General features: G+C 46.8%; 1 protein-coding gene across 5 annotated transcripts in view; it reads right to left on the bottom strand.

Annotated features, from left to right (window-relative positions):
* The window catches only part of Ctdp1 (CTD phosphatase subunit 1), a 59664-nt gene that overhangs the window by 24675 nt on the left and 22652 nt on the right, over nt 1–12337 (bottom strand). For 4 of the 5 annotated variants that reach the window (XM_041640903.1, XM_041640904.1, XM_041640905.1 and 1 more), the window contains exon 10: nt 10975–11184. The exons of the other annotated variant lie outside the window; for it this stretch is intronic. In XM_041640903.1, the coding sequence (XP_041496837.1) occupies nt 10975–11184 (210 nt within the window). The remainder of the gene's footprint in view (nt 1–10974; nt 11185–12337) is intronic. 5 annotated transcript variants of the gene reach the window in all.

The following is a 12337-nucleotide window of genomic DNA, read 5'->3' as shown; positions in this document are numbered from 1 at the left end:
AAGCCAACATCTAAGGAATTCTAAATATCCTAGGCCTACAGGGAGCTGTTCACTTGTAAACACTTTGTAAACACTTGGAGATCCGAAGACCCAGACACTTGAGGCTTGCTGGAGAACTGTTAACATCAGGGCGCCACCTGCTGTCACAAGTTGCTGCTGTCCAATGCTGAGTAACAAGCACTTGAAGAGAGCATCTACTTCCCTGACCATGCTTCCGTTTCAGGGGCAGCAACAGAAGCCCAGATACCTGGCTGACCACATTCATAGCCACTGTTTGCTCCCAACACCCGCAGCTCCAAAGCTCTTGTGAGTTTCCCTTTTATTTAATTTATAAAATTAAGTCTACTATGCTTCCTTCTCTTTAAGGGTGTCTAATGTTTCTACCAAGTTTGAAGTGTAAGGAAAGACCTCTCTACTAAAGCCGAGTGTGGATCTTCCGAGGACAACACTGCCAAAGTCATGCCCAGCTCACAGCCAGGGCAAGAGGCCAGTTACTCCCAGAAGCCACCAGGAGAAAAAGTGTGACAAAGTCCTAAGAAGAGCACTCCTCTTATATTCATTCTCAATCGGAAGCAACTTTGTGTTTAAAATAAAACGTGTATTAACAATAACTTAATGTTCTTTTGAAAATGAGTTGATAAATCAATCTTTAGACAATAACTTTTCTACTCTAGCCAAACAAGGCAAAGACCCCGTATTGCTTGTGCTGCCTTAATGCAGACAGGAGACAGGAAGCCTACAGTCCATGCTGAGCGGCAGAAGCACAGGAGAGAGGAGACTTGGTATCATTTTCTAGGAACACTAACAGCCGTCCCCGACTCCCATATCGTCTGTCAGGTAAGACAGAGGATAAACCAGACCCAAATCCTTAACGTGATGGGAAAGTGATGATGCTTCAATATGAATTATTTTTTGTGCAAGAACCAGGAAGACCTCCAACTGGTGGGAAGGACAATTAACAGGGCTGTCAACTCCAAAGTGACCTTTTATCTTTCAAAGACTTTAAAGCATCCACAACAAAAAGACTTTAACCGACAATTACAAATATATCTGAAAGAGATGAAAAAAGAAAAAAAGAAACCCTTGGCAAAGAATAGAAGATGAAAAGCGGTGAGGGATGTCTAAGAGATGAGAGCACGATGAAAACACACACACAGGATGGGCTTGGCAGCAGGCCGAAAGGTGAGGCTATCAGCAAACTCACAGAAATCGCCTTGTCTGCACAAGAGCAAATGCAACTGGAGAGGAAAAGATGAACGCAGCTGTCACGGCCACCCTCGTCCCGCAAGGAATGTCGCGACCACCAGAGCTTTTCTCACTGCAGTTTATTCCAGAACCTTTAGTCACTCTCTCTCTCTCTTCCTCTCTTCCCCTCCCTCTCTGCTGACCTCTCTCCTTTTTTCCTCTCTCCCCGGGCAAACCTCTCCCAGCCCTTAAGTAGGCATGGGCTGCCAACCCTGAACTGCCAGGTGGGCACTGCCCATAGTTCACGCATATGCAAGCAGCTGATGATCATTGCGTGATCATAGCATAGGTCGGGCCTTAGCCATCTCAGGAGTTGATTACACATCTCCATCAGGTGTGACACCACGCAGCTTTGAGACTTCAGGGAAGAGGGAGTTCAGACTCCCAAGAGAGGTAGAGATGAACCCAAGCAGGAATGGCTGAAAATGTCCCTAACCTAGCAAAAGACATAAAACTTTCTGGGAAAAGCCTGAGTGAATCCTTTACTCCACAGACTCTCAAAGTCCACACCAGCAGACATAGTGGACAATTAAAGTTTTTTTTTTTTTTTTTTTTTGTGTGTGTGTGTCTTGGAAGTGGTAAGTAAAGATGCCTTACCTATTCTTATAGGGAAAAAGACAGCTAACAGGAGAGCTTGTCTGTCAAATTCAGAGACCAGGAGGAAACAGATTCTGTCAAGGGATTGAAACAGAACTATTAGCCTGGGTCCTTATACTGGAATAGAAAACTACCGGGAATGGAGCTAAGTCAAGACTACCTTAGGCAAAGGGAACAGAGCCCACCACGGGTCTCTCTCGTGGGAGGACATGGAGACTGAAGTACACACAGGACAGAGCAGGTGAAGGCACTACAGAAGACCCTGCTCTGAAGGAGTCTGCTGGACAGCATCCAACTGTTGGAAAAAGTTGTAAGAAAGCAAGCAAGCAAAAGGAAGATGAGAAAGAACTGAAACCATGGAGCTGAACAGCAGGAAACAACCACAAGTCAATAAATTGAATAACTGTTGTTTGTTTTGTTTTTGAGACAGAGGATCATTTGTCTAGGCTGCCTTAAGAAGATTTTGAACTTCTGATCCACTTGCCTCTCTACTTCCCAAGTGCAAATAACTGGTTTTTAGAATGAGGTCTTCAGCAAGACTGGAAAAAATAAAAATAAAAACTTAAAAAAAAAAAAACAAACCAAAAACCTGACAAGATTCCTTGTATCAGGGCAGAGGGTCACCCCAGGGTCAGTTGATATCACTGAAACATCCAGACATTCAAAGGTGTGGCACCAGCTCCCTTCAGGCTCAACAAAGGAAGGGAGAGGAGAGAACACTACTTGACCCACTTAGTCAAACACATCACACAGGGCATGTGGAAATGTGTCACAGACTTGTGGCTGGAGTGCCTGCCAACACACACAAACCTGTAAACACAGCTCCACTCCAAGAGCACCAATCAGTGGGCCAGGGACATGCTCTGGGTGAAGGTCCTTGCTGCCGAGCTCGCTGACCCCAAGACCAGCATGGTAAAAGGAAAGAACCACTCCTCGAAGTTCTCTTGTGACTTCTATACTTGCTCTGTGGCACATCCCATAAGCCCACACAACTTCCCTCTAAGAAATAAGTGTAGAAATTACTTTTTTTAAAAAAAGCAAAGAAGGTTAACTCTCCTGATGGAGGAAGGTCATTGGCTAATAAAGGCACTGCCCTGGCCCATTTTATTGGTTAGAGGATAGGTGGGAGGAGTAAACAGAACAAAATGCTGGGAGGAAGAGGAAGTGAGCTCAGAGACTCCACCGTTCTGCTCTCGGGAGCAGACGCCTCAGGGAGACATACTCCCAGCTCCCAGGCAGACACACGCCATGAAGCTCGACCCAGGATGGACTAGGCTAGAATCTTCCCGGTAAGACCGGTGCTCACCGATTATTAGAGATGGGTTGATCGGGATATCAGAATTAGCCAGTAAGGGCTAGGGCAGAAGGGCCAAGCAGTGATTAAATGAATACAGTTTGTGTGTTGTTATTTCGGGCATAAGCTAGCCGGGCAGGTGGCTGGGGTGCCAGGGACGCAGCCCCGCCGCCCTTATTACTACACTCTCCCATGTAGAAGCAGGTCAAGAAGAAGAAACTACGTGTTCATATTAGTCAATATACACATACATTCAAAACATCACAGCCACCAGTAAGGAAACTTCATAAGAGAGGAGGAGAGACCCTCCCCCGTGTGACAACAGGGATGCAGCAAACTCCACAGCTTTCAACAACCGAGCAGCAAGACTGAGAGAAAGGGGCTGCATCCTCAAGTTAATAGAAACAGACAGAACTAGGAAACAGCTCTACAGTCACGTACCCACTTGACCTTGAGAACTGCACATGAGGTCAAGGGAGAAAAGGGCATCTTCAACAAAAACGACAGAAGCAAGAACTCTCACATCTTCGTGAGATGCACAGCTGTAATTCCAGAACTCTCACATCTTCGTGAGATGCACAGCTGTAATTCCAGAACTCTCACATCTTCGTGAGATGCACAGCTGTAATTCCAGCACTCTCACATCTTCGTGAGAGGCACAGCTGTAATTCCAGAACTCTCACATCTTCGTGAGATGCACAGCTGTAATTCCAGCACTCTCACATCTTCGTGAGATGCACAGCTGTAATTCCAGAACTCTCACCTCTTCGTGAGATGCACAGCTGTAATTCCAGAACTCTCACATCTTCGTGAGATGCACAGCTGTAATTCCAGAACTCTCACATCTTCGTGAGATGCACAGCTGTAATTCCAGAACTCTCACATCTTCGTGAGATGCACAGCTGTAATTCCAGAACTCTCACATCTTCGTGAGATGCACAGCTGTAATTCCAGAACTCTCACATCTTCGTGAGATGCACAGCTGTAATTCCAGAACTCTCACATCTTCGTGAGATGCACAGCTGTAATTCCAGAACTCTCACATCTTCGTGAGATGCACAGCTGTAATTCCAGAACTCTCACATCTTCGTGAGATGCACAGCTGTAATTCCAGAACTCTCACATCTTCGTGAGATGCACAGCTGTAATTCCAGAACTCTCACATCTTCGTGAGATGCACAGCTGTAATTCCAGAACTCTCACATCTTCGTGAGATGCACAGCTGTAATTCCAGAACTCTCACATCTTCGTGAGATGCACAGCTGTAATTCCAGAACTCTCACATCTTCGTGAGATGCACAGCTGTAATTCCAGAACTCTCACATCTTCGTGAGATGCACAGCTGTAATTCCAGCACTCTCACATCTTCGTGAGATGCACAGCTGTAATTCCAGAACTCTCACATCTTCGTGAGATGCACAGCTGTAATTCCAGAACTCTCACATCTTAGTGAGATGCACAGCTGTAATTCCAGAACTCTCACATCTTCGTGAGATGCACAGCTGTAATTCCAGAACTCTCACATCTTAGTGAGATGCACAGCTGTAATTCCAGAACTCTCACATCTTCGTGAGATGCACAGCTGTAATTCCAGAACTCTCACATCTTCGTGAGATGCACAGCTGTAATTTCAGAACTCTCACATCTTAGTGAGATGCACAGCTGTAATTCCAGAACTCTCACATCTTCGTGAGATGCACAGCTGTAATTCCAGCAGTGGAGGAGCTTCAACAGGAGGACAGCCATGTTCCAAGCCACACTAAAAAGTGAGACTGTCTCAAAACGCTAACCACTCAATCCCCCATATCCTCATGTACCTTTGGGGTAGGAGGGCTGAAACAGACCTCTCACCACTTTTATAAAAAGTGCCTCAAGAAAGCACCATGCAAACCTGAATACCTGAGTTGGGATCCTAAGAACCCTTGTAAAAGTCTGGCATGGTCACATAAGCTCCTTCAGTCCTAGTGCCCAAGAGGCAGACAGGCAGCTCTCTGGAGTTCACTCATCAGTCTGCTTATTAAATTTTAGTGAGAGACTCTTTCTCTTAAACTATAAGGTTAGGAGCAATGAGGATGCTATGGGACACTGACCTCGGGCTTCCATGTTCATCTGTGTGTACACACCCACACACCCCTTCATACCACCCTCCTTCCAAAAACCCCAAACCTGATTGAAAACAGATCATATTTTAGTATATGAAATAGAATAAAACACCAGAAAAATCTGAGGGTTGGGCTATCAGTAATAAACTTAAAAATGAAAACACAATTCACAACAAGAAAAGCTGATAAATAGACTTCACAAAATTCACAAAGTGAAAACACTTAGCGCTCTATCAAAGGCCCAGTTGAAAGGTGCAAAGACAACATGGTGGACGGAGAAGGTGCTCACATAGGGAAAACATACAAAGACTTACACATTACAGCAACCACACACAATTCAGAGAGGATGGCAACGGCATGGTCGTTTCACCGAAGGGCAAGCATATTCAATAAATGCTCATAGCTCAGTGTCTCTCAGAGAGCCATGCTTGGCTTCTCTCTGGGCTCATGCTTCCAGATGCCCCTGTCATCTTAGTAAGGTCAGTCAGGCTGAGGGGTACACCTCTTCACATGTCCAGAGGAGACGTGTACCTCACCCTGCTTCAGACATGGAGCTAGGTGGGGTCAGATGGACATCACCTACAACAGGACACAGCCTGCTCTCAAGTCCCACATTTACTATCTCGAGTGTCATCGAGAAGTGCCTGCAGTTGTCCCTGACTTCACTCAGTGACAAGTCTGGGAGACTCCACTGTACTCTTAGCCACCAAGCACCAAGCAAAACTTACAACTTCACAGCCTGGGCGACAATGATCATCAAGGATAGTGCTCGGTGCTGTTGCCAAGCACCCTGTCACAATGGGTCTGCATAGAGTTCCAGGCCCAGGACAAGGCTAACTGCCACTCTCACGGAGGTAGAAGTTCAGCAGGCACAGGAGCCCCATGACAGACAAAGCAGGAGCTACATAGGCTGTAGATGGCTGGAACAGTGGGCCATTCCACTATACTGAGATGGGTCAGAGGACTCTCTACAACCAAGGATGTACTGTGCATGTCTGGAATTGTGGTGGGTATGACTATAAAATAAAATCACCAGGTGCCGACCCCAGCACGGAGAGCTGAACCAGAGCACAATTACTTGGTTAAGGGCTCAGCATACGAGACTCAGCAGAAAGGAAGGCAAGTTCAACAAGGACGGAAGAAGTCAAAGGGGAGAACTCCACAAGGTGGGGCTAGGAAAACATGCTAGATTTCTCCATTCAGCAAAGAAGAGCTCCCTGCAGAGTGGGTCTGATCAAAGTGGGACCAAGTCCCTCAGCTACATTCCTTAGTGGACACAAACACCACAAGGAGAGCACTCTTCTGTGTTTGGATGCTCCTGCCCTTCAGACATCTAGTTCTCTGGTGCAGGCATACGAGCAGGGAAGAGGAAGGGGCAGGGCCTCTATGTTTCCTTATGTACACTGGTCAGGGTCATGAATAAGTAGTTCCGACACCTGTTGACCTCGTGGCGCTTAAGGTTCCCTGTGCATTCAAGTGTGGACAGCAGGAGTATGGCACTTGCCTGGTTACCTGGCAGCCTCCAAAATGAACTATGCTGAGAAGACGTGTCAGTATGAGCATACAAAGCCACTTTCCATTAAGTTTCTACAACCAATACAGTTGATGACTCTTTACTACCCTCTAATGTACCAGGATAAGTTGCCACAGGGTACACAAGACACCTCCAGGTTCAAAAGAAGACATCACCAAAACAGTCACCTCCCAGGATGCACTGCCAGAGGCCAGCTCCTGGAGCTGTATGAGGGTGACTTCACATTTTAGAACTCGTTTTCTCTGTGGTCGTATTAAAAGCTTTATTGAGGCTCAGCCTACCATATTCAAATTATTTTTCAGACAACAATTACTTTTCACTTGTCTTGGATATCCCTAATCTACTGACACACAGTTCAAACAAAGCCAGATAATTTAAAAAACAATATTGTACCTAACACTGTACTCACCTTAAGACAAGGTGCCTTTGCTTTTTAGTTAAGGAAAGCTAAATGAGAGGCTGAGTTGGTTTCCGCAGCGTGGAGAGCAGACTGCACAGGTGTTGCGCAGGTGCACACCAGCACATACTGACTTTAAATTCTGGAAGCACTGCTGGCCAACTGCAATTCAGAAACTGAAGTTCAGAAATCGCCTTCAATCCCAGCTCCTTCTTGCCCCTTATCAGGTTATAATAATACTGCAGAACAGACAACAACAGAAATGTGGACCCCTTGACCACCGAGACTTTGTGCTCAGGGGGAAATCTTAGGGTGTTCCCAGTTCCTGACATAAAAGTCAAAACCTTGGCGTGTCCATCAAGTGTGAGATGGCTTCAGAACAGGGCTGATCCCTAGAAAGATTGAGACCTGGAACTTCAAACCCAACCCCAACCTCTGACCTCCAGAGTCAATCACTTAGGACCAGTGATTAACCTCTATATGATGTAAAGTGTCCTCTACAAAACCTCCAGAGGGTGGGTACATAGAGCTTTCCTGAATCTTGCCTGAGTTCTCTGTCTTTTTAGCCCTTTCCCATACTCATATCTGCCTCTCTGGGCTGACCATGACATAATCCCACCCCAGCACAATCCCATCCCAGATATTGTTGGGGAGAGGATCTAGAAGGACTCAGAGCTCCAGAATAAAGAGGTAGTCTGTAGTCACCAGGCTCCTTCTGGGCCTCCCCTCTCTCGGCATTGCTTCTTAAATCCTGATTGCTGTGGCGGCCTCAACTCTGCACTGTGTCTCTTCAGCTCAGAAGGGTACAGGTGCCCCCGAGAAGAACCCAGTGTGGACGCAGCCATAGCCCACCTGGTCACTGGGGCTGCTCCCAACACCATCGCTTGTTCCATGTGACAGCTTTAGGATTATTATCAGCAAGAAAGAAATCTGAGTTCCAAATCCTGTGTCCCACGCCATTGTCCTCAGCTACTGCTTTGACTTCTAGACACAGTTCCTAAAGTAGAACCTGGGTCAAAGGGCACACACTCTTAGTAAACACTGCCAGAGCCCAGCCAAATACTGAGTGCACTCAGACATCCTCAGCGAGACACAAGCACACTTCACGCTGGAGTGGACAAGCAGCACTGGGATGAAACCTTTGTACTTAGTGCTGTGTGGAGGCTAGTGTTCACTGTATACCCCCAATTCCTACAAGCTGAATGCTAATCTCTCTTCATTGCCACAGAGTATCCTGAGATCACCTAGGTACACATGCACTGACCACCTGGGCTCCAGGTATCTAGCTCAGCCCTGAGACCACACCTGCCCTGACCTCCAACTGAGTGTACCTGTGTACCACGTAAAGGACGTGCACATTCCTACAGCCAACAAGTTCCACGCCACCTCACCTGGGGTTGAGCTTTTGGTTCCACGTGGCTTTCCTTTTTTTGTTCTTGTGTTGTACCATGTGATTTTACCTTTTCTGTTCTAGTACACTTCCTGCCATGGAGCTTTACTAGAAGACTCTTTAGAACATCCCACCCCACCCTGATCTCCAACATCCAACCCTCCACACGAGTGCCTGGTGCCTGTGCCCTCTGGCTTCTCCTCCATCATGCTGTGTCACAGAAGCAGAAAGCAGTGAGATGCAGATACGAGTGGGGAACAGAGGTATCGCTGCTGCCCGTATGAGGTAACAGCATCCTTTCACGCTTTGATGTGATATATGTATGATGGGGGCCAGAGGTTGAAATCATGTGTCTCCTCAATCACCCTCCACTTTACATATCTGAGATAAGGCCTCTAACTGATTCAGCTGGGCTGGGTCATGCCTGTCTCCACCTGCCAGCAGCAGGACTGCAGATGCACACCACTGAGGCCAGCATTTATGTAGGTCCTAGGAGTACAAACCCCACACCAGCTGTGCCCTTGCACATTCATCCTCTTTATTCTTGAACCAAGACCTCAAGGACAAGGACAGCCTAAAGGACACTTTGGCAAGAGTAACTGTTTCACCCTAGGACAGTAAATACATGTAGTGCTCTGAACCAAATGCAGACTTCTCATACAAACAAATTACTCGGGATCATGTATGTGACTGCAACCTCATACCCGCTAGGCTCTGTATAGCAGCCAAGCTTGGCTGTGGCTATGGCAGGAGGTGCCGAAACTTCTGCTGTCCCTGTGTTCTGGAACCAGGTGACACTTCAGCATAAGGAGAATTTGCCACATGGTATTAATCACAACAGAATCTGAAAGGAGGCTCAGACTGAACGGTGAAAATGTCAAGAAAAATAATGTATAGTGAATCTCCACTGAACTTAATTTCATAGACAGTGAATAAATGTCTGAGCCATAGGTGCCTGCTACAGAGGAAAATCCCTGGTACCACACCACACAAACAATGAGGTCATGCCCAGGGAGGGAAGCAGTAGCAGGATAGCAATAATCAAAGCAGCTCTCATGTAAGCACATAGGGGGCTTCCTAAGTTTTTACTTGACTAACCTTCTCAAGACAAACCAGCCCTTTATACCCCTTCTCAAAGGAAGAACCCAGCACAGAAATGGACGGAAAGGACATAAAAGGCCATTGGTTGAAGTGTACTCTACTAGTGAGCCCACACCCACAGAGAGGCTAGGCTGCCTTCACAAAGCTCCTGCTGGCCATTAGCATCCCAGGACAGCTACTGGATGTGTCCAGCACAAACATCTCACTAGAGCATACAAATCTACTCTTCTGGGTATCAGGGCAAACTGCAGCATGTTTTTGCAAAACAGCTGCTATGCTGTACCACAGTTAAAAATATTCATAACCCTGAACTCAGACACCGACTTTGGTAACGTGATGGTATAGACTAGAAGCAGCAGCAAGTGGACACATTCCAGCATGTAAGTAACTAATTAGAAGAAAACAAGTTTTAGTAATGGTGACACTCTTTGCTTTGCAAAGCAGCAGGTGCATTAGAGGTGCACCGAGGAAGCAGAGTGCCGCTGCACACCAGGCCTGAATGAGTATCTAGGCTTTTTGTTTGCACCAACCTTGCTTCCTATTGCCGTGTGTCACTGAGGTTGGGCCACACAGGACTAAGTTCTTGCTCAGCCCTAAAACTACTCTGCTGAAAACATGCAAACTGCTCAGGCCTTCAGGGCCCACTGCAATCAGAGCAGAACTAACACCATTATAGTTCTGGGCTGCTGATTGCATAGGGCAACTACCAGAGATGATCTCAGGGCTTCTGGAGAAGCACAAAGGAATGGGCAGGTGATGGCATGCCTACTGCAAGAGCTGCACACTGTATCTCCAGGCTCCTTATTTAAATAAGCAGGATGTGCTTCAGCTATATACGGGCAGCGTGAGGGGTTCACAAGGATGGAAGTGACTAAGAATGCACAGAGAAAGCAGAGGGTAGTAAGGGTCTGTCATGTGTAGAGAACCACCAACCCAGCCAACACATGGCATTTAGTCTGCTGAGTGTTCTCACACACCCTTCTGACAAAGTGTTTTCTCTCAGTATGTGGAAGAGTCCAGAGCACCCGCTAGACCCTCCTCTGATGGGTACCCCAGGATACTCTTGAGTTCCCTGCCAGCACTGAGCACTGTGTAGAGACACATGACTCATAAAGGATAAAGGTGTTCTATGCACTGGAAATTGCCATTGTCAGACAGGTAGCCCAACACAAACTCGGGACTGAACAAAGCCTCAAATGTCACTTGTCCGCACTGTGGTCCAGTATAACCATTGTAACAGGTTCAAAAACTAAAGCTTAACATTTTAGATACCTATGTTCTCAGCAAAGGAAGTTTACATGTGCCACAACATACCTGAAGGAGGAAGGCTCTCCGTGGATTAGAGGGGCACTAGAGGGAGCTGGTGCAGGACCCTGGGTGCCCATTCGAATGAGCTTGCCTGTGTTGGAGTCATAGATCCGAACTTCAGGGCCAGGATGGGCCTTGGAATGGATGGGTGTTGGGTGGAACAAGGCTGTAGGGAGCACATTCTGCCTGTCTGGAAAGGCTGCAGGGCTGTTATCCCTGTGGGTGAGAGCAAGGGCCATCAACAGTATTGTCAATAACACATGGCCCAGGGACACAGATCAAAGAGAGGCACAATGATTGTAAGGGTGTGGCTACGAGAATGTAGCAATATGTACCACAGACAACCAGAAACTACTGACTAGGCTCCAGATGAAATGCCTCTTCAATTCTTGACTGAATGCTTAAGATGGAAGATCTGCAACTCAAAATTCTAGAACATAACTATGTGTAAAAAACACGGAGCAGGACCCGCCTGGAAGCTTTACCTCAGCAGGACAACTTCAGTTCTTTGTGCTTCACGCTCGATATTTGCTCGAGCTGACTGATAATGACCAGGATATTCTCAAAGGAAGCTGACTGCCACTTGCCTCCAACAACCAAGTTTCTCATTACAAATACATTTGTTCCATTTTCCATATACCTCCCTCTTGGAGTAATCCTGCAGACTGGCTCCATGGCCCTCATCCCACCACCCTTCCTCTGGTTTCTTTATGTAACTGTTTGACAATATCAACCCTGCAGAAATCTCTGCAAGCCAGGATATACTCCTGAATCCCACACTGAATTGTACTAAAAGAAAACCCAGATGTGAAGCTTCTCTGGATGGTAACAGCTGCTCATCTTTGAGTTCACAGAGGAAGGAGGAGTTGAAAGTCACACTGCGGAGGTCAAGGCCAGGGTGGACAGAACAGACACCTCGCAGGAGCACTGTAGCCTTGGGAGTTGGGTGGCATTTGTAACGGTTAATAATGCCTACCTAGACAGGTCTACAACCATCAAGAAGACTCTCGCCATGCCTGTGAAGGATTATTCTGATTAAGTTAACCAAGGAGAAGACTCACCCTAAAAGAATGTGGGGCACCATCTCGGGATTCTCTGGGCTTAAGTCCTATATGAATCGGAAAGGAGAAAGCTAGCTGAGCGCCAACATCTATCATTCTTTCTTTCTAAATGCTCAAACAGTATGTCTAGCTGCCTCATGCTCCTGCACCCAGATCCCGCCTTTAAATTGTTTGTCAGGGTCCTGTGTCACAGCAGCAGGACAGTAACTAGCATGTCCTGAATCTTGAATGGAAACCCTGCAGCACCAAGGCTCTCCTCACTGTCTCCAGCCAGAACTCACTTTCCACCTGAAACACTGCTGGATATG

The sequence above is a fragment of the Microtus oregoni genome, unplaced genomic scaffold (genome assembly GCF_018167655.1).
Source record: "Microtus oregoni isolate MIOR12 unplaced genomic scaffold, Mior012 000065F_ref0000479, whole genome shotgun sequence".
In the NCBI taxonomy this organism is placed as follows: domain Eukaryota; kingdom Metazoa; phylum Chordata; class Mammalia; order Rodentia; family Cricetidae; genus Microtus; species Microtus oregoni.
Note: the sequence above shows the minus strand (reverse complement) of the source record. Positions and strands in the feature narration are given on the sequence as shown.